This window comes from Xenopus laevis, chromosome 1L, assembly GCF_017654675.1.
Source record: "Xenopus laevis strain J_2021 chromosome 1L, Xenopus_laevis_v10.1, whole genome shotgun sequence".
Taxonomy (NCBI): domain Eukaryota; kingdom Metazoa; phylum Chordata; class Amphibia; order Anura; family Pipidae; genus Xenopus; species Xenopus laevis.
The window spans coordinates 56,595,192-56,622,691 of record NC_054371.1 but is presented as its reverse complement, the minus strand read 5'-3'; the positions used below and the strand labels follow the sequence as shown (position 1 = coordinate 56,622,691).

Here is a 27,500-nt window from a genome sequence, read left to right as displayed (position 1 = left end):
GATGGTCGAATCTGTCCTGTTTCGCTTAGCCGGAAAATTAGCGAAACCGTAAATCAATGGGCGTCAAAATTATTTTGACGTGCGTCAATTTTTTTTAAATACGCAGTCCAAATGCATTAAAGTCAATGGGTGTTCAAATAATTTTGACACGTGCCAATTTTTTTTTGCTGTACCAATTTTTTTTGTTGTTGACGAAACACAGAAATTCGCTGCTAATCCATGCCTCTCAGCATCACTACTATTGAACACAGATTGGATAGGGTAGAGTGATTCACTCTCCAACCTATCCAATCACTGTGCAGCTGTACTGGAGCAGCGTGTGCAGGCTTGCAATAAGGTAATATAGTGCTTTCATTATCAGTGAAAGCTCCTGATTTGTTATCTTCTGTAATCTTGTGTATATGCCTGCCGAAATATGTGTTTTAAGGTGGCCATAAACCTATGATGGTCTTTCACAGTGTGGCAACAAAATCTGCCAGTGTATGGCCAGCTTTACTAACTATATGTAAGTCTGAATTTGTGTATCTGAACCTGACCTGTATCTCTTTGTGTGCCCGTCTAAAGAGTTCTGTATTTGTATGGTTGCTAAGTATATCACAATTTGTTTTTTGCTTTTGTGGGAGTGCTTTCATAAACCTATATGTGTCTGTCAGTCTGTGAGTGTGTTTTTTCAGCCTGCCTGGGTATGAGCCTCAGAATGAGTACAGCCCATGCATTTTTAGTGCAGGTCTATTGACTATCCTGTGTGTTATTAGATCTGGGGCTGTATCTATCCAGCCATGGCTTCTAGGGGCATGTTGTGAATTTGCCAATGTGAGTAAGTCTGTGCATATTTGTGCAAGTGTTTGAATCAGTGTATGTGTGCGGGTAAGACAAACTGTGAGTGTTAGTAACCATTGCATCTGATGGACTGGCTCACCTGATAATATGTGTGTGCCCAAGGCACGCATTTGCTTACATTGGGGCCAGATTGAATTCAGTGAGAAAAAGTTATCTCTTGGTTTATAATGTAAAAAGTCATGGACAAGATTCAATTTGAGGAGAAAAGACTTTTTCTCTAATTGCAGTTCCAGTTTTTCCCCATAGACTTTTATGGAGTTTTCATGTGATAAACCATGAGATTTTTCTAAATTGAAGTTGAATCTTGTCCACAGGTTATTCACATGATAAACCTTTTCCTAAATGAATTGAATCTAGCCCAAAGATGGCTACAGTGGATCAGACCTTATAAGTCAAGATATGTTCATACCCCCCTCATTATAATGTAATTTCTATCAGGTATTTAACCTCATAATCCTTTTAGATGCCCCATACTTCTCCCTTTCAAGTGTATTAATTGTATCAGTCTCTAGATTTGTTTCTTTGCCACCAAAATATTTGTAGAAGTATTACCTGTGATGCTTTTGCCTACTTGTCCCACCCTCTTAAAAATTTCTGTGGATGCCAATGAATAGTGCCACCTGCTGATCAGGTTACAGTCGGGGAGATTTCAGAAGCAGAAAAGGGAACCCTTTTGGTGTTGCTCTGCTAAGGAAAGATCAAAAAGCCACAGTTCCTTCCTCTTTTGCCATGATTAATGTGAAATGTAAAAGTGCTTCGAAATGTGATCAATTATTTTGTGGGTAAAACGTTTAATTTAAACATATCCCTCTGTGAACTTCTCTAAAAGAGAAATTAATGGCAAATTGTGCAAGTTCTAGTCAAATGAACATAATGTGCTTGATTCACTCTAAAAAGTCCAGTAAGCAATCCGTAAAAAGAATCTGTTAACAATTTGATAGCAGAAATATTATTTCTATCATCATTCTTGATAATTGACATTCCTAAAATAATTTTGTACTTAAAGTGAAAAAATGTAAAAAAAATGGCAAGTTTTATTGCCATATGGTAACTAAGTGCTGAACGTTTCCAGAATAAATGTGATTCATGCAGGAAAAATATTTGTGCATTGAAGCATCAAGATTCAGTCAATACATTCATGACAGATTCGTTTTTTAAATTGTCATCTACTTTTAATCAGTTTGCAAGTTCTATTTTGGTATATTTCATTTCATAGCAACCAGCAGTGTGGATCAGTCCTGAAACCCTGAGTATAAAGAATAATGCAAGTTTGAAAGAGCAAATCTACCCAATATACACATTTCTCTGCCCTTTTTATATGAGTGCAAATTGTTTGTTTTGTATTTTCTTATACCCTGATATACAAAAGAGAGGTAAGGTATTTGTAGGGAAAGGGATCAGCACTTAAATAATATTGCCTTAGGTAAAACGTACCTAATATTTTATTTAACTAAATACAGGTTTGACCTAGTAGTGCCAATTCGATTTCATCATAAAAGAAGAGTGGCAATTTTATCATTTATAGTAGAATGATTAGAAATTAAACAAACTGGCCTGTTTAATTTTGCTGGAAAATATGGCGAAACAGTGGCAAAATTTGTCTTGGCAAAAATATATTGGAAGCAAATGGGTGTTTTGTCTGCTTTTATTCCCATAAAAATGCATTTTTTCCCCGCAAAAGAGAAAGCAATAAGTTAATTAAATTCCTCAGTGGAACTTACAGTCCAAGGTCCCTCTCACATTCATAAACACCATGGTCAATAATAAGAAACCAATTACCATGCCCGAATATTTCTGGAGAAATCCTGAGTATTCTCCACACAGACACTGGGAGAAGATATAAACTCATTACAGGTAGTGTTCTGTCTGGGATCAAACACAGGACCCCAGCGCTGCAAGCCTGAAATACTATCCACTGAGCCTTTTTTGTGTAGCCATCAATTGGATAGTTTTCATTCAATAAAGTTTTATAGCTTTTAAAGTGTGCATGTTCTCTGGAGTTTTTTATTTTTTGTTTCTTTAACTGGGTTTTTCTAAGTCCTGTATTTTATCCAGGTCACAAAATGAGCAGAATTCTCTCTGGTTTGATCCACTGCATGATGCTCCAAATCAGTCTTAGTTATATATTTAGGATAACAAATTTGTCAGCAGTATATTTCACATGGCCCAATCAGAAATGAGTCTGCTCTGGTATTAATTGAGAAAGATGATCAGACTGTTCTCATACTTGGGCTAATGGGCTTTGAATCTAAAAGTTTTCATATCTGTGAGATTTACAGGCTTAATGTAAAATTTTGTTGTTGGTAACTTTTTTTTTAGTTGATGCAATATTTTTGCACAGTGTAGAAAAGCTATTATGGTCATAAAGATAAGAAACATTTAATCCAAATTTGCCTTAATACATTTTCAGGGGAATGTAATAAAAGTCGCAAAGAGCAAAACAATTCGCACCAATAAGACTAAAAATCCACATCTCGCAATGTAATATTGTTCCTTAAACTGTTATTGCATTGCGAATTTTAATTGCGCATTGCGAATTTTAATTGCACACTCATAAGAAGTGCTTGAAGGTGTCGTAATCTTTTGGAGCAAACATAACGACTTTTTCAGTAAGAAGTTTTATTACATTGACTGCGCATTGGCGCAAACTATAAAATTCGCAAACGGTCTTTCGCTGTCGGAAATGGTCGCTAAACAGTTTCCGGGCTCGCAAAAGCTATATTAAATTCGCACAAAGCAAAATTTGTTCGCACAAAGGCATAACTTTTCGCATTGCGAATAGTTTTTCCGTTAGCGATTTTTATTACATTCCCCCGAAAGGGATTAAATTCAGTGAGAAAAAAGTGAAAACTCATGGATGAGTTTCAATTTGAGATGCAATTCAATTCAGAAAAACTTATCTCTTTTGAAGTCTATGGGAAAAAAAACGGAACTGAATTTGGAGAATAGTATTTTCTCCTCGAACTGAATCTCGTCCATGAGTTTTCACGTGATAAACCATGAAATAACTCTGAATTGAATCTGGCCCAAAGTCATTACCCATGGGGGCAGATTTATTATTATTTGTAGCTTGAGTTATATATATATATATATATATATATATATATATATATATATATATATATATATATATATATATATATATATATTATTTTGCTTCAAGCAGTCATTGAGGAAACCCCACTGAGTTAGCTAATCACACAGGGTTTTATGACAAATTTGTTATTTTACCTGAACTGGCTTTTGAAACAAAGAAAAAATAAGAAAGATTGTCAGGGCTTTTTTTTACACTAAACACCACATGATTAGTAACCTCACATGGGGATTCCTTAAAGATTGCTTTTGCCGTTCAGCCCCTTAAAGTTGCCATACAAGATAAGATCCTCTTGTTTAGCGAGGTCGTCAAATGAGCGGCTCTATCCTCGATATGCCCACCAACGGTAGGACGATATTGGGTTAATCCGAACGTTTGGCCCTAGATCTGAACGATTGAATTACAATGAAGAGAATGGGTGCCAACAGGTTGTACGACCACATCAACTAGCTGATGCAGTCCTCGATTGCAGGAAAAATCAAACCTGCCCAATTGATATCAGGTCTGATATCAATTGGGGAGACCCCTGAGAAGCCCACACACTGGCACATAAGCTGCCGAATCAGTCAGCAGCTTTAATCTTTCCGTGTATGGCTACCTTTAAAGTTAACAGACTACTACAGCACAAATATGGCAGTCCCCTCATAGAGGAACATGGGAGATCACATTGGTAATATAAAAGCATCTGGCAAATACTTTTATGGCAAAATTATAAATAGCATACAAAGACATTGTTATGATACATGAGAATAAAGGTTTAATGTCTTTAAGTGAGGAAAAGAAAAAATAGTGTATACATATATATATATTTTAGTAACTAGAAGAGCATTTGTCTGTATTTTGTATGTGTCTGAAGATCTAGGGTTCTCATTAACCCAAAAGCAAGAGAGCCTTGAGTAAAAATGAACAAGTCGGCCTGATTTGTATTGATTCTACTGACGCAAATCAAATCAATCTAGGTTGAAGTGGTAAGTGTAAATCAATATAAATCAACATGCACATAAAAAAAAAGAAATTAAACCTGACAAATCAACCTGAAAGATACTTGTGTCATAAATTGACAGTTTGTACTGAATGAAGGTTTTGAAAATTCAGTTTGTCCACATCTTTCCCGTTCCTTTCATAATGTGTTATGGCACAAGCACACTAGCATGGGCCTGAGTTTTTAGGCATTGACTAAGATGGCAATGAAGGGGCCCATGCTATTGTTCAAGGCTTATCCAGGACCTATGACCAAATATGGTATTTTAAACAAAGTCTCATCCTAAATTGCATTCCAGATTGAGATCCTCTTTAAACCTAGGGGCACATTTACTCAGTTCGAGTGAAGGAATAGAATAAAAAAAACTTTGAATTTCGAATGTTTTTTGGCTACTTCAACCATCGACTACGACTTCAAATCGAACGATTCGAACTAAAAATCGTTCGACTATTCAACCATTCGATAGTCGAAGTACTGTCTCTTTAAAAAAACTTCGACCCCTACTTCGCCATCTAAAACCTACCAAACCTCAATGTTAGCCTATGGGGAAGGTCCCCATAGGCTTTGCAAGCTTTTTTTGGTAGAAGAAAAATCAATTGATCGATGGATTAAAATTCGAAGATATTCGAAGTCGAAAGATTTACCTTCGGCAGCCGAATATCGAAGGTTAATTAACACTTGATATTCGACCATATGTAAATCTGCCCCCTAGAGAGCACTGTCCATATCTTGTTGAATAAAATAATTTTTAAATCTAATTCATATTACTTGGCAGATCCAACCATTTTGATGAACACTTGCTATAGTGTGTCACTGTTTTTGTTTCTTCTCATTAGAGCAACTCATACAACACATCCCCCTCATGAATAAATGTAGGACAATAGACAAATACATTTGCTCTCTCCGCTGAACACATTATTGTCTACTTGTCTACATTCGTATAAAGATGCTATTAAAGTAAAATGTACTAATAGATTTTAATTTAATTTTCCCTTGCATCATTACTGCTAAAAATAAGCTGAACATTTGAACATGGTAAATAAGTAGCGAAATGGCTTTTTATACTCCATTGTTGTTACCATAAATATTTATTTGTTGCATTTCGTAATGTACAGTTATGAGAAGAGAAGTCTGATCTGCTGATCTCCAATGCTGCTGCCATATCAGCTGGTGTCTTTCAAATGCCTCTGATAAAAAAAAGTCCCTTGCTTTTCAACTTGTTTATTAATGACCTGGAGGTGGGCATTGAAAGTACTGTTTCTATTTTTGCAGATGATACAAAATTGTACAGAACTATAGGTTCCATGCAGGATGTTGCCACTTTGCAGAGTGATTTGTCTAAATTGGAAAACTGGGCAGCAAACTGGAAAATGAGGTTCAATGTTGATAAATGCAAAGTTATGCACTTTGGCAGAAATAATGTAAATGCAAGTTATACACTAAATTTTAAATGAGAAGGATCTAGGTTTTTTTTTGTAGATAACAAGTTGTCGAATTCTGGCCAGTGTCATTCTGTGGCTACTGAAGCAAATGAAGTTCTGTCATAAAAAGGGCATTAACTCAAGGGATGAAAACATAATTCTGCCTCTTTATAGGTCCCTGGTGAGGCCTCATCTGGAGTATGCAGTTCAGTTTTGGACTCTAGTCCTTAAGAGGGATATAAATGAGCTGGAGAGAGTGCAGAGACTAAGGGGCTGATTCTTCAAGCTCGAGTGAAGGATTCGAAGTAAAAAAACTTCGAATTTCGAAGTGTTTTTTGGGCTACTTTGACCATCGAATGGGCTAGTTCTACCTTAGACTACGACTACGACTTAGAATCGAAGGATTCGAACTAAAAATCGTTCGACTATTCGACCATTCGATAGTCGAAGTATTGCCTCTTTAAAAAAAACTTCGACCCCCTACTTCGGCAGCTAAAAGCTACCGAAGTCAATGTTAGCCTATGGGGAAGGTCCCCATAGGCTTGCCTAAGTTTTTTTGATCGAAGGATATTCCTTCGATCGTTGGATTTAAATCCTTCGAATCGTTCGATTCGAAGGATTTAATCGTTCGATCGAAGGAATAATCCTTCGATCGCTTGATCATAGCATTTGCGCTAAATCCTTCGACTTCGATATTCGAAGTCGAAGGATTTTAGTTCCTAGTCGAATATCGAGGGTTAATTAACCCTCGATATTCGACCTTTGATAAATCTGCCCCTTAAATTATGAGGGGAGACTGTCAAGGTTGGGGTTGTTTTCTCTGGAAAAAAGGCGCTTGCGAGGGGACATGATTACACTTTACAAATACATTAGAGGACATTATAGACAAATAGCAGGGGACCTTTTTACCCATAAAGTGGATCACCGTACCAGAGGCCACCCCTTTAGACTAGAAGAAAAGAACTTTCATTTGAAGCAACGTAGGGGGTTCTTCACAGTCAGGACAGTGAGGTTGTGGAATGCACTGCCGGGTGATGTTGTGATGGCTGATTCAGTTAATGCCTTTAAAGGAACAGTAACACCAAAAAATGTAAGTGTAAAAAAAAAAAATGTAAGTAATGAAAATATCATGTAGTGTTGCCCTGCACTGGTAAAACTGATCTTTTTGCTTCAGAAACACTACTATAGTTCATATAAACAAGCTGCTGTGGAGCAATGGCGGAAATTGAAAAACTGCTTTATGGCACAGGTTAACTAATGGATAACAGATAACACCATTAGACAGACAGAGTTTATTTGCTATCTGCTGTGTAACCTGAGCCTTTTCTCCTTTGAATGGCTGCCCCCATTGCTACACAGCAGCTTATTTATATAAACAATAGTAATGTTTCTTAAGCAAACACAGCAGTTTGCTAAAGACTGCATTATATTTTCATTACTTTAAAACACTTTTATTTTTTGATGTTACTGTTCCTTTAAGAATGGCTTGGATAATTTCTTGGACAGACATAATATCAAAGGTTATTGTGATACTAAACTCTATAATTAGTATAGGTATGGGTATATATAATTTATGTGAAAGTAGGGAGGGGTGTGTGTATGGATGCTGGGTTTTCATTTGGAGGGGTTGAACTTGATGGACTTTTTTCAACCCAATTTAACTATGTAACTATGGTGTGGAAACAAATCATAAAATCACAGATTTTTTTTATAATCATTTTTTGTAATCATTTTTTACTGTGCAATGAACACTGGACCCTAATTTACCTTAGGGACTTTGTATACATCATTTTCATTTGAAAGCTGGTAGGTATGAACAGTAAACAGAGAATGAAAATGTTCCAGCATAGGTATGGGAAATTCTGCAAATGCATAAGAATGTTATTACCCTATAAAGAACTTTATTACACATTTAAGTACTGACTGTTAAAATCTGTATGGCTGTTCTGAACAATAAAAAATATATTTCTTCAAAAGCACAAATATAGTACACTATACAAAACCCTGATTATTCAATGCTGTCTTCCTTTTCTCTGATTCAGTTTCTTAGTCTCAGCAATGTTACAATGGAACAACACCTATATATTTCCCTAATACCAGATCTGTGTATGATATGCTCAGAACCAATAGTCTCCATATTCTCACATTTTAACATGTCCAACAGATAATTCCTTCATATATCACTATAGAAAAACACCATACAGTTATGTGTACTAGATGGTATTGTAGCTGTTTTTTGTGTCAAATTAAAATACTGAGTTTGGGAATGTTGTTTTAGATTAGGATGCAAAAGGTTTTGATATGTCCTTTATAAATCAATGAAACTGGGAACGGAGCATGTAATTGTCAATGTAAATCATAGAAGGACAAGAATCTGTCTCAAAATGCTTCAAAACATTTTTAAAACATTTTTTCCCAGCCATCCATTGTCAGATAGTCTACAAATTAATATGTGGTGCCTACAACAGCCATACTAACTAGTGGTCAGGATTACTCATGTAAACAACAACAAATGTAAAATGATTTAGAAGTCGTACCGATCAAAAATGCCCAGACTAACACAGATTTGAATGTTACTTTTGTGTTACCAAAGAGCACATGTGAAAGATATAGGATCTATAATCCAGAATCCTTGGGACCTGGGGTTTTTCAGAAATGGGATATTTCTGTAATATGGATCACCATGCAGTCACCTTAAAGGAGAACTAGACCTCCCCCATTAAGAAAAGCCCCTACCTACTACCATAGATAGTCCCCCTCCCTGCTTCCCGATACTCACGTATCGGTGCAGAGTAAGTGCAGCAGAGCTCATGGGTGCCATCTTCGGGCTCTTCGGTATTCTTCTTATTAGAGCAGTCTTCCAGTTCGTAGCAACTGTGCATGTGCCAAAAGTGCCGGAAATTGCAGAAGGGAAAGAAGAATGCCAAAGAGCTAAGCAAATATGGCACCCATGATCTCCGCTGTGCTTACTCTGCACCAATACGTGAGTACTGTGTTATGGACACTTTCAGGGGGGGAGGCAGGGAGGGGGACTATCTAGGGTATGAGGTAGGGGCTTTTCTTATTGGGGGGTTTAGTTTTCCTTTAAGTCTGCTAAAAACATTTTAACATGAAATCAAATAGGATTGGTTTTCCACCAATATGGATTTGTAGTGCTTTCTGCATATTGGGTTTCTGGATAAGGGATCCCATACCTGTATATGATATATTATTGCACAACTGTACAATTGCTTACCAGAGGCTGCTCTCTATTCTATATTCGCTGTACTGTTGTCTTCCCTGCCATGTATATTTTCATAGAACTACTGAGCTTTCCTGACCTCTTATATCTAAATATGTTTCTTTACAGGGCCCTTTGTGCAAGGCCAAGGGTATTTACCCCTGCTTGAACCCTTCTAAAGAAAGCTTTGGAAAGAAAACATAAAACATGACTAAATCAATCTTTAGACTCATTCTGTCCTGGCGCTGGTGTTCTCCTTGCATCCCAAGCAGCCAATAAAAATGTTCCTGTGTTTCTGTATTGTGCTGTAACGAGCATTGTCAGCTCTCCCAGTGTCCTGTAAATCATCATTAGAAGTGATGGAGTCAGACTAATACACATCTTACAGTGAGCAAGAGAGAAAGACGTTCACATTTAGACCATTTCATTTCTCTCTCACAACACTATTTGCTGTGCAATGAAATTGCATTTTCAGTACTAACAAAACTGAAGGCCCTTGTTTTTATATTAAAAATATTTTTTAATTCCTAACTTAAAAAAGGTGTTATTATTATCATTATCATGATCTTAATTATTTATATAGCTTCATCCTCTGCTGCAGTGCTTTACTGAGTAGGGGTAATAAAAACAACAACTTTTTAATGAAGCACATTAACATTATAGGGCTCAAATTCTAATGAACCACAGGTATAGGATCCATTATCCAGAAACCTGTATGCATGTATATATATATATATATATATATATATATATATATATATATATATATATATATATATATATATATATATATATATAGCATTATTATCATTCAGTTATCTCAAAATTACATCCCCTATACAGAAAACCCGAGGTCCTGAGCATTCTGGATAACAGGTCCCATGCAGGGGTTTACTGAATAAGGGATCTTTCCGTAATTTGGATCTCCATACCTTAAGTCTACTAAAAGATCATTTAAACATTAAATAAACTAAATAGGATTGTTTTGCTTCCAATAACAATGAGTTATATCTCAGTTAAGATCAGTACAAGGCACTATTACTATGTACTATTACAGAGAGAAAGTTAATCATTTTTTATAACTTAAATTATTTGATTAAAATAGAGTCTATGGGAGCTGGCCATCCTGTAATTCAGAGCTTCCCGGATAACGGATCCTATACCTGTATATGATATTAAAACCTAAAAATAAAGTAATCTATACAAAGTTTAGCTAAATCCCCTGGTCAGAGTAAACATAACATTTGAGTTAATGTGCAGTTTAAACCAATTTACTCTGCTCAAAAACAACATTGACTGCTTGATGTTTAACTCTTTGTGATGTTTCCAGTACACCTCCGCACTGACATTTGATGCTGTCCAAGTAATGGCAGAAGCTTTCCGGAATCTCCGCAAACAGAGAATAGAAATTTCAAGAAGAGGGAATGCTGGAGATTGTCTTGCCAATCCTGCGGTTCCGTGGGGACACGGAGTAGAAATTGAAAGAGCATTAAAGCAGGTAATTGTCTGACAGACACCCATACAGTGTAACATGATTCTGATAGCTGCAGTTCCCCATGTGCCAAGTCCTCAGTCAGTATCACTGATGGAGAATTATTCTTTAAATAATCACATGCCGAGCTTGTCTTCTTTCAATTAGGTGCAGGTAGAAGGTCTGAGTGGAAACATAAAATTTGATCAGAATGGTAAACGAGTCAATTACACAATCAACATTATGGAGCTAAAAAGCAATGGGCCTCGCAAGGTAACCCCATTACCATTTCACCTTTGCATTTCCTACCATGATACCTATACCTATTAATGTTCATTTACTTTTATATGTTATTAAAGGGGAAAATGCAAATGGTCTTATAACATAAATAAGCATACTCAATGTATCGTATACAACTGGTACAGTTCCATGCTGAAAGGCTTATCTATAGAAAGCATGTGAATGGTCTGTCATTGAGGAAGCAATTGGTGTGCAGCTGTATCTGAAGTTAATCTGTACACATGGCGAAATATCCACACTAGAGGGCATGGTTGTCCACAGAAGGGGGCTAGAGGGCGCAATTGCTCCACCCGGACTTCTCTAGCTAGTTCCAAAAAAAGTTTGGATTTTTTTAAACTTCCCATCCCAAGTCCAGCAGCGGGTCGGGTACCCGCGGGTTACCTGCAAAAACCTCCGGTACCTTGCGGGTTGAGGGGAGAAGTTCTGGGTGCGGGTAAAGACATTGGTCTGCGGTTCTGCGGGTCGCAGGTTGGGCCGCGGGTCTTCTCAATAGCGATATTTACTCCTTTTTTCTGGTCACGGCAACTTCCGATGACATCACTTCCGGTTTACAATGACAGCACTTACTGTTTTACTCCTTTTTTTCTGATCACGTCTACTTCCGATAATGTCACTTCCGGGTTACAATGACAGCACTTCCAGATTCTTGATGATCAGCGGGTCGCAGATAAGGTACTTGCGGGTAGGGTCGGGTAGCGGTTCCAAGCGGGTAAGTTTGCAGGTTGCGGGTACGGGTTGGGTACGGGTCCCAAAAAATGGACCCGCGCAGGACTCTACCCCAAGGCATGCCTTAATTAGGTTATCTTCTACATTGTCATGAAAAGGTTCAACTTTAGTGGAATGCTAACCAATGTGATATTAGCTTACTTGCCCCCATGCTAGAGGGCTTATTTACTTACAATAGGACAGGGTGCGAGGTGCAAAGAGCAGACACAAACCTCCAAGTTGGGCCCTGAACTTACCACATGCTGTATGGATTAAAAACAAGCTACAGGATACACCTGCACCTAAATCCATTTTGTAAGTGAGCCTTTACTAGACAGCAATTTTGTTCCCCTTAGTGATCTATCATTTGCAGCAGCCTTGCTCCGGGGCTGTTCTGAACTCTGGAAATCAAATATTCAGTTTCAGGACAAACTATACTCCCTAGAGTTCATTTTCTGAAGCTGCCCATGGCACAACCTGTACTGAAACCAAGGAAAAGTGTCAGCTCAACAAAATGTGAAATAAAAAAGATGGAAGCCATAAAAAATATAAATTAAAAGGGTTGTTCACCTATGAGTTAACTGTTAGTATGATGTAGAGAATTATATTCTGAGACAATTTGCAATTGGTTTTCATTTTTCATTTTTGAGTTATTTAGCTTTTTATTCAGCAGCAGTGCCAGCAATCTGGTTGCTAAGGCCCATATTACCCAAGCAACCATGTATTCATTTGAATAAGAGAATGGAATATGAATAGGAGAGGCCCGAATAGAAAGATGAGTAACAAAAAGAAGCAATAACAATACATTTGTAGCCTTAATGAGCATTTGTTTTTAGATAGGTCAGTGATCCCCATTTGAAAGCTGGAAAGAGTCAGAAGAAGAATATATAATAATTCAAAAACTATTTTAAAAAAAATGAAGACCAATTGAAAAGTTGCTTAGAATTGGGAATTCTATAACATACTAAAAGTTAACTTTACAGGCACAGCATACAGGCAACTTGTTTTTTAAAAGTCTTTGTTTCATTTGAAGTAATTGATTTGCTTTGATCTAATTACTTAACGTTAATATTTATTGCAAACCTGAAAATCCACGAAGAATTTTCTTTAAAAAAATCTATGTTGCGGCTTGTCTACCTTACATTCTATTCGTGGCTTTCATTTGGCAGATTGGTTATTGGAGCGAAGTCGACAAAATGGTTGTTACGGTTTCAGATGTTTTGTCAGCGAATGATTCAATGGGTCTGGAAAACAAAACGGTTGTTGTAACTACGATCCTGGTAAGGTGCTTCATTTTTGCGTTTACTTAATGATATTTGTAGTCATTTTTTTGAAACGCCACCACCCATGTACTTTGGCAGTTGCTGGATGCTGACAATTGTAGAGATCTTTTCAGTACATTAGTTATAAATATGTTGAATGTGTTAATCATTTCATACTGATTATTAATTGGCAACTTTTTTTTAGCAGAGTGCTACATTTATATTTCCCCCTGGAGGCAATGGAATTTTTTAAGGTTTTTCCAATTTTACTACAGATATTAGTATGTAGAACACACTTTTTGTTACTGGGCACAAAATTGTCAATATTGAACTACTATATTATACTTAATACCACATTATTAAAAGGAAAACTATACCACCCGAACAATGTAGGTCTCTATAAAAAGATATTGCATAAAACAGCTCATATGTAAAATCCTGCTTCATGTAAATAAACCATTTTCATAACCCATACCCATTGGGTATTCATAAATAGAAAACTGCCATTTTAAAAAAAAAAAGGCCGCCCCTTGGGATCATGCGATTCACTGTGCACACAAACAAATCAAACAAACTATACTTCTTAGGTCACATGAGCCAATTAACAGACAGTTAGGGGGGCATATTTATCAAAGGTTGAAGTTAAAAAAACTTCGAATTCAAAAAAAACCAACCCAGATGGAGGTCGAAGTTTTTTTGGGGTCGAAGTGGGCCGAATTTACTTCGTACTTCGATCGTACTTCGATTCTAAGTTTTTTTAACTTCCCCCAATTGCCTCCATACAGGTTTTAGGAGGTCCCCCATAGGCTAAAACAGCACTTCGGCAGCTTTTAGGTGGCGAATGGTCGAAGTCGAAGTTTTAAAGAGACAGTTCTTCAAAAAAATTGACCGAATTCTAGTCGAAGTTGGACTATACCTAGTCGAAGTACACAAAAAATAGCTCGAAATTCGAAGTTTTTCAATTCGAAACTTAACCTCGACCTTTGATAAAGCTGGCCCTTAGAGTTGTAGTATTTCTGGTCAGGTGATCTCTGAGGCAGCACACAGACCATCACGAAATGGTGGTTCAAGGCAAGCGATGAAAAGGACATTGTTTACTTAAATATATATTCCAGTTTGGTAAAATTCTTTAATATGCCACTTAATATGATATGAACTATCTGTTTCTTAAATTTTGGGGGTATAGTTTTCCTTTAATATTTAACAGTTTACTTTTCTCATTGGAAAAATGCAATGTCTGAATCATATTCTCCCCCTCTATGATTTTTAAGATCAAGCAATTGGATTTTTGATAGGTGATAGTGCTCAATGCTGTTACTTGGCAGCACTGAGCACTATCGCCCCATAGAGCAAGACACATCAAACTCATTCTGATAACGTGACACAGGGTTGATAAATGTGTGTACTAAAAATTTTCCTGACAGTCAGGAAAGTTGAGAATGGGAGCATCCACTGTGCTGATGTCTTTGAGCTCTTGCTCACACCATGCGAGCCAGTAAATAAATCTGTGATTCTGGTAAAATCAAGGACTATAAAATTGTATTGTTCTTTTTTTAACATTTGTGTTTAATTTATATCAAACAACAAATTCTGGATAACAAACTGGGTTATTTTTAGGAAGCTCCATATGTGATGTTTAAGAAAAATGCAGACCAGTTTGAAGGAAATGATCGCTATGAAGGATACTGTGTTGATTTGGCAGCTGAAATTGCAAGGCATTGTGGCTTTAAATACAAATTAACAATCGTTGCTGATGGCAAGTATGGAGCTAGAGATGCTGAAACAAAAATCTGGAATGGAATGGTTGGAGAATTAGTATATGGGGTAAGTCTACCTTATACTACTTAGCCTATTTGTAGTACAGGTATGGGATCCGTTATCCAGAAAACCCATTATTCAGAAAGCTCCAAATTACGGAAAGACTGTCGACCATAAACTCCATTTTTATCATTTGATTACATTTTTTTAAAGTGATTTCACTAAAACAGCACCTTGTACTTGATCCAAATTAAGATATAACTAATCCTATTGGAGAAAAATAACAACCAGCCTATTGGGTTTATTTCATGATTACATGAGTTCCTTGTAGACTTCTGGTATGAAGATACAAATTATAGAAAGATCTCTTATCTGTAAAACCTGTATGGAACCTGTTATCCAGAATGCTTGGGACCTGGGGTTTTCCGGATAACGGATCTTTCCGTAATTTGGGTCTTCATGCCTTAATTCTACTAGAAATTCATTTAAACATTAAATAAACCCAATAGGCTGGTTTTGTTTCCAATAAGGATTAATTATACCTTAGTTGTGATCAAGTACAAGGTACTGTTTTATTATTACAGAGAAAAAGGAAATCATTTTTAAAAATTTGGATTATTTGAATAAAATTGAGTCTATTCCGTAATTCGGAGCTTTCTGGATATTGGGTTTCCGGATAAGGGATCCTATACCTGTATACTATCACCTTTCCCCCTTATATGGACTGAAGCATTAACTACTACTTGCATGTTCTTAGCACTTACTTATTGTGGAATTTCAGAACTACTAGGATAACCCGATTATGGATCCCATATGTATATAATAAAGCTGTTTGCATAAGAATACAAGCTGGTATGAAAAATAATATTAGCATCCATTATGGCTGATATTGCATGCCTTTAGCGGCAAGTAAAATCACTAGTTCATAGTCCATCATAAAAAACTGTTTTCCATATTTTGTATGTTTAATATTATATATAATATTCAATAACCAAAAATGAAAAACTGATTTTTGCTTGGGTTGCATGACAACTGGGAATGCCACACTAACCTTGTTCTATAATGAAATAATTCCGTTTTTTTTCTTGTTTTGTTTTTATACAGAAAGCAGACATTGCCATTGCTCCACTGACTATAACATTAGTGAGAGAAGAAGTGATTGACTTCTCCAAGCCTTTTATGAGTCTTGGAATCTCTATCATGATCAAGAAGCCTCAGAAGTCAAAACCCGGAGTGTTTTCTTTTCTTGATCCTTTAGCATATGAGATCTGGATGTGCATTGTATTTGCTTATATTGGGGTCAGTGTAGTTTTATTCCTGGTCAGCAGATTTAGTCCATACGAGTGGCATACAGAGGAATTTGAAGATGGAAGAGAAACACAAAGTAACGAGTCATCTAATGAGTTTGGGATATTTAATAGTCTCTGGTTTTCCCTTGGTGCCTTTATGCAGCAAGGATGCGATATTTCGCCAAGGTTGGTTACCTATTTTCTTCTGCTTTGTGCATTTTTAGTCTAAAGCGGAGTTCATGGTGGATATATATTCACTGCTCTTAAGAGACAGTTATTACTTTTTCGGTTCCTGTAGAATGAATTAGATATAGTTTTAAGTTTGCTTCTTCCCAGGCGACAGCAAGGTAATAAGAAGGGTGTACTCCTGAGCTCTGCTTGTCTCAGTGAAAGTATATACACCATGTGAAGACTACAAAATGCATAAGGTTCCAGTCATTTTATGCCTTCTTGGAGGCGTACCGTGTTTTTGCTGCATATTCCCATTTTACAGTTTACATTCGACACAAACTGTAATGGGAAAAAAGGATAGCGTGCTGGGGGACAGCTATGGAATCAGTCCTTCCAGCAACGTTGTGTTCCATTCACTTTGCACATTAAACTGATTTTATATTGGCTTCTTGCTTTACAGCTATACAGAAGAAATACAGACACTCGAGGTTTTAATTCTATACATGACGAACCATCTATTTACGATGGGGAGTATTATATTTTAATATAGGAAAAACAATGGCAGGTGCTAAATATGCACAAACTTGCAATTATTAAAACACTATTTAAGTGGTTAAATCTTATGTTCTTTTGCCCTAGTGCAACAGTTGTGCCTATTCATTTGGGTAAGGCTCAGTGCAAGATGTTGCCATTTCCATAAAGGCAATTTTATATTTTTTGCACCTAACACATTTCATGCAACGGAAGAACAAGTGCATGACATGTTTCTATTACCTAGTGGCCATTTAGTCATGGGTATGTGGGATTTCACATTATATATTAGCTTGTGCAAAATGTTGTCACATATTTTTGTATTGGTTTGTGGCAAGCACAAAGTGTTGCATTTTGGGCAAAAAATATGGCATATTGTGCCACTTTTTGTTACTATGCAAAATGATGCCCAAGTGTTTAATCCAAAATAGTTTTGTGTGTGTGAAGCAAATAGACAATAACAAAGATTGATTAGAATGATTTGGAAGACCGTCAAAGAGCCTCATGAGTTTGGTGAAACAGCTAGTGGTACAGAAGTGGTGTGATGAGTTCATGCAGAAATAATTGCAGTGCATGCTGGTGACAATTCTCCAGGCTCAAATCTAATTAGATGAGTGTGGAGTACAATGTGAGCAATCTGAATGGTCATTCTCCATTTGGTCTTTGTGCAAACAAAAAATCATATGAAGAATAATGTTTTAGACCATATGAACAACACCAGTTGGATGTATACATCAATGGTTTACTTTAATATATAATCATTTATCAGATTTGAACTATGTCCTGAACTGCTAAACAAAAAGATAACTAATATTAAAACTACACATAAAAAATGAAACCAGTTGCCAATTATCTCAGAATACCGCTCTCTACATCATACCAGACGTTATTTTAATTAGGTGATCAACCCATTTATTTACACAAGCTATGCAGATTTCTGATCAGGCTTCCAACTTGCCTACTCATAGAAATATGCATTTGGTATAAATGGCCTTTCATAAAAGCCATGCTGACTGTCTGATGTCACTCATTTTTCCTTTATTGATGACATTTTCTGCTAATATCTACCTTCTAAAGTTTTGTTATTTGTTATTTCATTTTTGGTGCTTTTCTGTCCCGTTTTATTCCAGATGCACCATTTAGCAAACCTTTATGTGGCCTGCACTTTTGACTATGGCATTAGAATAAAAGAACCATTGTATCAGCACATAGAGTCAGTAGTTCTGGGTCTTTGATCTACGCCACGCTGCATATTTACTCACTACATGCTGTGCAGCAAGATCAGACACCCACAACATGCAAAGGCTCAAACCTGCTCACCATATTATATTATAATGAAGTGCAGTAGATTCGAGATGAGTTTGGAGATGATATCAGATTGAACCTGGAACAAATTTAAGAGCCAAGGCTGTACTTGTCTAAACAGATCACAGAACTCTGCAGTTTATCATCATCTATTAGGTGATCTCAAATGTGTCAAATTTGCACAGTGTTTAGGAACCCATAGCAACCAATGGTATATTTGGTTTCAAATGGTTAACAAGTAAATGCTGCATCATGATTGGTTACTGTGAATACCTAGATCTGGTGCAAATATTACATCTGTTTAATCAGTTTACCAACAGGGATGCAGAGGATTCCTCATTAGATGCCTGACACTTGTAAATTTGCAGTATAACTACTACACCAGGGCCCCCAAGGGGGGTCTGATCCTATATCTTATAGAAATACCCCCTACACTGTTAGGAGAACAGCTGGGGAGGGGGGATATGTCTATCAATCTCTGTCTATCAATCTATATTCTGTCTGTCTACCTATCTGTTAATCTATCTGTCTTTCTATGTATCTATCTATCTATCGTCTTTCAAATATATTGTAGGTGAAGGGTGAGTGGAAGTACTTCTCCATCTTCTTTTATTCCACCTGTACTTGCAGTGACATTCAAGGGTCTACCCACCTCTTAAAGGTTATTCCTAAATGATAGCAAATAAGTATTCCTCCTTGTGCATTGATGTAAATCTGTAGGGCTGGGTGGGTATTTAAGACTATTTGATGTTGAGAGATTTACAAATCACATACAAATATGTGATTAAATGGCACATATGATCAGTTTCACAAAATAAACAAAATAATTTAACAAGGAACAGCCATGTTTTTCCAGCAGGCAGACAGTTTTAACCAGCATTCCCAGCCTCTGCAGCACCTTTTGTTTGACTGAATCATGCTCTGTGGACCTGCTATTTATTGAGTTTGGGAATGTTTGGTGGTTCTGCACTTTAGTATATGGTTCTAGACTTGGAGCCTCATGGAGCAATCATTTTCCTGTAAAGAAGGATGTTGATGATTGGTGTAGACTTAAAAGGAATTTGTCTTTAAAATAATAACTTTACAGAACTGAGTCACTTGATATATAGACTATATATAGATATATATTGTTACCGCTAAAATCAATTTAGGTGACAGATTTATACAATGTTTATACAGACTTGTTTCCACCTTCTAATTAAATGAATACTAATAATGTAAATCTGTAGCAGTACAATTTGGAAAACAACATGTTTTTGTTTCTTTTAAAAGCTGAAGTGTATGTAGTTAGAGAAGGAGCAAAATAATTCCCCGTTCTGTAATCACAGCTCAAGGTTCTGTGATCTCTTAAGATATCAATTCCAGGGGTATAAGCAAATGATCTTACATATCCAGACATAGTTTATTCAAATGAATTTTTTAAATTGCAAGCTAAGATTACAATTTGCATTGTACCTAATATAAGCTGTAAGTATAATTGGCTAAGCATATAACATTTTCTGTTCTGTCTGTTTACTAAACATAATCATTTACTGTATAAATGAATTTGACTGAAAGGGAATATATCAGCCATTGTTGCTCAATGTGCTGTAAATTGCTCCTGTTATGGGTGTTGAGGCTTTAATACGTTACTACTACAGTGAAATCAAGACTCTCTACTATCTTCTTCCACCATCTTCTTCCACTTTAGATCCTCTTCCTCCACTTTGCAGGTATGGAGCTTACAGGAACACGAGCAGTAGTTGATCCTGGACCTAGCCTCCAATGTGCATGATCCTGCCTTCTTAGAGTTGTTAAAGGAGAAGGAAAGCTACGGAGGCATTTTATTGCCAATAGATTAGCTGCAATAGTGCAAGCTAGAATGCTATATTTATTCTGTAGAATGTTTTACCATACCTGAGTAAAAAGCTCTAGAAACTCTCTGTTTGTTTAGAATAGGAGCTGCAGTATTAATATGGTGTGACATCACTTCCTGCCTGAGTCTCTCCCTGCTCTGGGCTCAGATTACAGTAGAGAAGGGAGGGGTGGGGGGAGAGGAGCAAACTGAGCATGCTCTTGCCCAGGGCAATGAGGTTTAAGCTGAAGGCAGGAAGTCTGATACAGAAGCCCATGAGTACACAATAGAAGGAAAGAAATGCAGTGTTTCTTTTGACAGGGGACTCAGAGCAACATTACTTTGGGGGTTTACTGGTATATTTAGATGGACCTTTCTGATAAGGCTTACTTAGTTTTAACCTTTCCTTCTCCTTTAATCTGACAGAAAAGGATCCATAATGGGAAAAGATGTCTCCTCTGAACACATAGGGACACTTTTCAGTGTAATGAACATTGTGGGGAGGTAACTTGGAGGCAGCGAGGTTTAGCTTTCCCTTAGGATTTATCTGAGTAATATATGCAAAATCTATTTTACAGAATTATCACATAGGATCCAATAAGTGCTACTTTAGAGATAATTGGCAATGATTTTTACATTCCATGCAGTGGTTTGCCCAACAATTCCTGTAAAATCTCATGTGTGAAATGAAGTTGCCTCAGGCTCTTGCATTTTCATGTGAATTAAATGCAATTGCTCTGAAAATGTTTAGGGGGTTATTTATTGAATCCAAAATTACTAACCACCTGCTGCAATCTATAAAGGCCTGTCAAAAAGGGCCAAAAGCATTGGAATATAGCCCCCAGCTCAAAAGGGCACATATATCAAGTCAAAAAAATATATATTCCAAAACATTCTTTCAAAGTTTAAAAAATGTATTCTTTATTTAGCATAAATATTAAAAAGTAGGCATACAGACCAATTGATGCTCCGCCTTACACGTATAGTGCCCACCAGCACTTATTCATAGGCATTCATATGCACCGGCACTTATTCATAGGCATTTATATGCCTATGAATAAGTGTCGGTGGGCATGAAACGCGTAAGGCGGAGCATCAATTGGTCTGTATGCCTACTTTTTAATATTTATGCTAAATAAAGAATACATTTTTTAAACTTTGAAAGAATGTTTTGGAATATATATTTTTATGACTGGTTATTTATTGAAGTCTGAATTTATCCCATTATTTCTATTGAAAAAGTCAGAGCATCTCCGAATTGCCAATTGGACCTTATGTATCATAGAAAAAGCTCGCTAAAATCGGTAAGGGCAAAAAAATCTGAATAAAACTGAGTTTTATGAACTGAGTTTCCTGGCAAAAAGTCAGATTTCCTACCAAAATCTGGCTTTTGGCAATAAAATTCGACTTCTACAGGACCGCTACAGCTTGGAGATGGTGGTTCTGACTTTTTTCAGCCTCAGGGTATAATGAATTCTGGAAAGAATCTGATTTTTTTTTTGGTTAAAAAAATCCGAATTGTTTTGCAGTTTTTGTATTCACAGTTTTATAAATAACCCCCTTAGAGTTTGGATGGTATAACTTGACACCAAACTGTTAATGTGTGCAGGTGTGCTGCATGTAATGGCACAACCCACAGTAGGAGTCTTGAAATTACAAGTGCATCAATAGGTGTATATAGTGTATATAGATTAGATTCATCTAAACTGACTAGGTGACCACAATGGCGCTTGCTATTGGGGGAGCGTAATTAGGACCATGCAACTTTAATGAATGGCATCAATATGTAAATGAACCCTCTTGAATATTAGCTATAACCTTTTCCTAAACTAACACATATGATGAATAATCAGGCAAAATTTCACAACTAATATATTCTAATGCATATATTAAAATAACAAGATTCATTTAGCAGTTGTTGTTATTTATGCAGTTTTACTATAACTATAAATAGGAATGTGTACAGACCGACCAATGCTGCATGGTTGTAGACCGAAAATTGCATCAACAACAATAATACTGAGTTATGAACATTGATTTAAAAAAAAGCATTTAACATAATCAATAGCCAACAGACACTGGTAACCTTAGTTCCTGGGGATCAGTCTTCATCCACGGATAGATATATCTGATTCAGGGCATTGAGAATTTAAATAACAATGTTGTGTAGCAACGTCAGTACAGTTGGAATATAATATTTTTGGCAAATGGTCAACAAAATACATTTAGGTGCTTATATATTGTATATGCATATGCTGAGAGTGTCGTTATTGGAGGGCCCCTCCTGCCTATCACATTTGTTTTTAGGGTATGGGAAGTGCTTTTTTAACTGAAATATCAGTAAAGAATTTGCTTTTATCTGGTATATGACTTAAGGGAATTAATGTTAATCTGATATAGTATTAGTATGTGTTGACTTTTAATATTACTCATCAGCTTGGCTCAGCTTACACTGACTAATTATGACTCAGTGTATGATTTAATAGGGTTTTAGGCAGGTCATACAACTAGATCATATTGGAAAATGGGGGCATGCAGCCTTTTAAGGCAATAACCACTTTTGGATTCTGAATATCAGCTCAATTTAGGCTCACATATAGGCAGATGGGCCAGTTTGGGGAATTTACTCTTTTATACATGTCACAAGCTTCATACAGAACAAAATAAGTAAATAAAGGTACAAGGGCACTTGAAGTAAGTCTTAAGTATGAATGCAATGCCCATTGGAATAAATGCACATAGTACAATATGTTTATACAGGTATACAAGCTGTTTAATGCTAACAAAAAGTGTTAAAGGGTTTGAAATTACTTAAAAAAGTTTGTCTAATGTTTATATCTATCTATCTATATATAGAGAGATAGAGAGAGAGAGACACGCATTATAACTCACAACAACACACACTTTATTTTAAAAAATGCATTTTATACTTAGATCTCTGTCCGGTCGCATTGTTGGAGGTGTGTGGTGGTTCTTTACCCTGATTATAATTTCATCCTACACGGCTAACTTAGCTGCCTTCCTCACTGTTGAAAGGATGGTCTCTCCCATTGAAAGTGCTGAGGATCTTTCAAAACAATCAGAAATTGCTTATGGAACATTGGATTCAGGGTCAACCAAGGAGTTTTTTAGGGTAAGAGATTTTTTTTTACTAGCAAATTCGTTTTAATTCGTTGATAATTAGAAATGTAAATGCTTTTAAAATAAGGTTTCACTTGCACCTTAAATAATATAAATTATTGTTTAAAGAGAAAAAAACCCTTAGTTGGGTGCTATGTTTCCATATATTCATGTCTTCCTTGCAAAGAACAGTCCAGTCTTGCTCTATGGCTTTGGCTTTATATATAACACTGGCATTAGACTGATGTCTCAGAAGACTTACCGTATATACTCAAGTATAAGCCGAGTTTTTCAGCCCCCAAAATATGCAGAAAAACTCTACCTCGGCTTATACTCGGGTCAAGCGCAAAAACGTTCGCCGGCATCTAAGAATAGTCGCGTGTGCCTAAGAATAGTCCAAGAATAGTCTCCAAGAATATTCGCCAGCGTCCAAGAATGGTCGCCGGCATCCAAAAACGAGACGCCGGCACCTCCAATGGGAGCAGAAACCCTCAATTTTTTGATTTAAACTTACCAGAAGCTGCTGCGTTTCTCACCCTCGGCTTATACTCGAGTCAATAAGCTTTCCCAGTTTTTGGAGGTAAAATTAGGTACCTCGGCTTATACTCGGGACAGCTTGTACTCGAGTATATACGGTATGTAAACGTCTTGACAGTATTTTCCATATAGAAAAAACATTTATTTAAAGACCTCTGCCTTTTACTAGATACTTGCTGCAATATCCCACTCTCCAGTCCGATTGATGCATGCACAATGTGTGCACGGATCAGGTTGGAACAAGGCAGGCGAGGAGGAGAGTGCCTTTAACAGCAATTATTATTGTATTTGAATGACACATATGGGCAGATTTATCAAAGGTCGAGGTGAATTTTCGAATCAAAAAATTCGAAATTCTAGCTATTTATTGTGTACTTCGACTAGGGAAAAGTCCAAATTCGATTTGAATTTGAAAAAAATTCGAAAATTCGAATATTGCAATTTATCATGTACTGTTTCTTTAAAAATTAGACTTCGACCATTCGCCATCTAAAACCTGGCGAATTGCTGTTTTAGCCTATGCGAGACCTCCTAGAACCTATTTGGAGTCAATTGGTTTTTTTGGGAAAAACTTCTAATCGATCTAATTCGATATTCCTTTGATTCATACGATTCGAATTTGGCTGAATACGGACCTATTCGATCGAAAACTGACCTATTCGACCAAAAAAAAAAAACCTTTGACTTAATTTCGGTTGGTCTTTTTGAATTAGAATTTCGAAGTTTTTTCAATTCGAAATTCGACCCTTGATAAATATGCCTCATAGATTGAATTTTGGACTGGAGCAATTAATGATTTTAAAATATATTGAGGATACAGTATATTGAGGGTTGGGAAATGTAAGCTGTAGACAGCACTGTTCAATGCATTATTATGTGATGAAGGTATCCCTCAAGGCTAGACATTTCTTGACATAGATAGATGATAGATAGATAGATAGATAGATAGATAGATAGATAGATAGATAGATAGATAGATAGATAGATAGATAGATAGATAGATAGACGGTAGATAGTAGATAGATGGTAGATAGACGGTAGATAGATAGATGATAGATAGATAGACTTAGACATCAAAAAAGAAGGACGGCACTCCGGTTCATGGAATATACTTTTATTCCAAGCTCATGCAAGGATCCAACGCCCTACGCTTTTCGGGAATCACTCCCTTAATCATAGCCCTGATATTGAACCTCGTGAAATTTTCATCATTGCCTATGATTAAGGGAGTGATTCCCGAAACGCGTAGGATCCTTGCATGAGCTTGGAATAAAAGTATATTCCATGTACCGGAGTGCCGTCCTTCTTTTTTGATGTCTAAGTGAATTTCAGCAGTGGGGACGCTGTGGACAGAGCACCCGATTGGAGCAACAAATAGGGAGAGTGAACTTGGAGCGGTCCCCCTTTGTAAAGTCTAGATAGATAGATAGACTGTAGATAGATAGATAGATAGACGGTAGATAGATAGACGGTAGATAGATAGACGGTAGATAGATAGATGGTAGATAGATAGATAGATCATTCTTGTATAATTTTTATAATACCTTAAATGCTGTCAGAAAACACATATAAAGGTGGTGCTAATAACAGCAATTGAAGCAGTGTTACCTTTGATAAACCATACTGTGTACTGAATTAGTTCACAGCAGTATAGATACAAAGTCCATTATACTCCCACTCAGATCCCAACCTTTTCAGCAGCACACGTTATACAGCCTCCACATCTTCTGAGAACAGGCGGGCATATGAATAATTCTCTCTCTCGCATAGAAAGGCAACTACAGAGGGAGTATGAGTCAGATGTCGGAAGATGAATAATTCTATTAAATTATTCCATCTGCATCCTTTCCCCCAACTGTTAAAATGTCCTGTTTGGAAAATAATTTTACAAGGAAATACCAAAATATCAGCAGTATGATTTGGAACAATTTGCCAAGCTTTTTCACAGGCTAAAAAAATATAAATGTACATTTTCATGAAGCTTCTAACACAGAAGCTCTGTAGATTTCACATTTCAAGATTCCATATTTCCTTATGGGAAAAACTGGCATTGCCTGCACATTTAGGGGCACATTTACTAAGCTCGAGTAAAGGATTCGAATGAAAAAAACGTAGAATTTCAAAGGTTTTTTTTGGGTACTTCGACCATCGAATAGGCTACTACGACCTTCGACTACGACTTCGATTCGAACTAAAAATCGTTCGACCATTCGATAGTCGAAGTACTGTCTCTTTAAAAAAAACTTTGACCACCTACTTCGGCAGTTTAAACCTACCGAGGTACAATGTTAGCCTATGGGGACCTTCCCCATCATCCCCAGGTTTTTTCGATCGAAGAAAAATCCTTCGATCAATCGATTAAAATCCTTCGAATCAATCGATCTTAGTATTTGCGGTAAATCCTTCTAATTCAATATTCAAATTAGAAGGATTTTACATCGAGGGTCGATTTCGAGGGTTTATTAACCCTCGATATTCAACCCTTAGTAAATGTGCCCCAAAGAGTAAAGTGATGAAACAGCTGAGATGCAGCTAGCTCACAATAAGGTTTATTCCAAACAGTTATACTAGACAAAATCCAAAATTAAAAACTTTCCAAATTATAATAGCAGCTCTTGTTTTCCCAGGCAATGTTTGCAAGACCTAGCAAGTGCTAATTATACACTGAGAGAACCACTCCTACAGCTACTTATGTTATAAGCACTAGTGACAGAGAATAGTACAAGGGATATACAGTATATATAATGCAGAAGTGCATTCACTGGGTTTGCTAAATTAGTCTTGCAAAAAAATGATTTCTCTCAAAAATAGTATTTGCTATTTTTTCCTACAATTAGGCAATTTGTTGTCATGTATATTTTTAACCCTATTCTTCTAATACGGTGGTTTAATAATAATCATTTGGATAATATATATATATGGGTTTCTTATGGCAGCCATCTTTTAGCTTGACTTCTAGTACGGAAACAGTTGTCCTTAATGTCTTATATTGAGATTATTCTCAAATGTTATTATTTTAGGCAATGCTATCGAATATAGATCATGTAACATGTGAATACATTCTGTATTATATTATACAGTATCTTTTTTTGACCCACCTTACCTGAGCGTAACTTGTAACTTTATTTAGGATACTTTCCATGTCCTACATATCCAAAGGCTCCTTCTAATAACTTGCATTGGTTAAAACTAATTCAATTAAAACCACCTTTTGTATAATATAAAATTGTTGACAGGGAAAGCAGGATGTCTTAAAGAATTGGGTGCAACAATGAGTAAGAAAATAGAGAGTATAACCTTATAAAATGTCATGGAGGCTCAAAGAAATGATATGCAGTAAAAATAATTCAAAGAAAAAGAATGATGGTTCAATTTTTGTTAAAGTAGGTTATAGTGCTGGTGTTACAAAGGCTGATTGGTTAATGGGTCAAAATATGGACTCGACAGTGGACTACATCGTACATTCCGAAATTAACATGTTTTATTTGCACATTGTAGAGAAGACAGTTTCAAACAGCAAAATACTAGGACACTAACATATTTAGCACATTCAGTGGTTAATGAAAGAATACAGATTGTTGGCATTTCAAACATCTGTAGGGACATCACCATTTACTAACAGGCATAGATGACAATTCGCTTGCGAAAGAGACGGTTAAG

General features: G+C 36.4%; 1 protein-coding gene across 5 annotated transcripts in view; it reads left to right on the top strand.

Moving 5' to 3' along the window:
- LOC108699208 (glutamate receptor 2) overlaps positions 1 to 27,500 on the top strand; it is a 102,340-nt gene that overhangs the window by 67,471 nt on the left and 7,369 nt on the right. For all 5 annotated transcript variants that reach the window (XM_018231155.2, XM_018231138.2, XM_018231173.2 and 2 more), the window contains exons 7-12: positions 10,888 to 11,055; positions 11,197 to 11,301; positions 13,203 to 13,313; positions 14,913 to 15,119; positions 16,158 to 16,528; positions 23,118 to 23,316. In XM_018231155.2, coding sequence (XP_018086644.1) covers positions 10,888 to 11,055; positions 11,197 to 11,301; positions 13,203 to 13,313; positions 14,913 to 15,119; positions 16,158 to 16,528; positions 23,118 to 23,316 — 1,161 coding nt within the window. The remainder of the gene's footprint in view (positions 1 to 10,887; positions 11,056 to 11,196; positions 11,302 to 13,202; positions 13,314 to 14,912; positions 15,120 to 16,157; positions 16,529 to 23,117; positions 23,317 to 27,500) is intronic.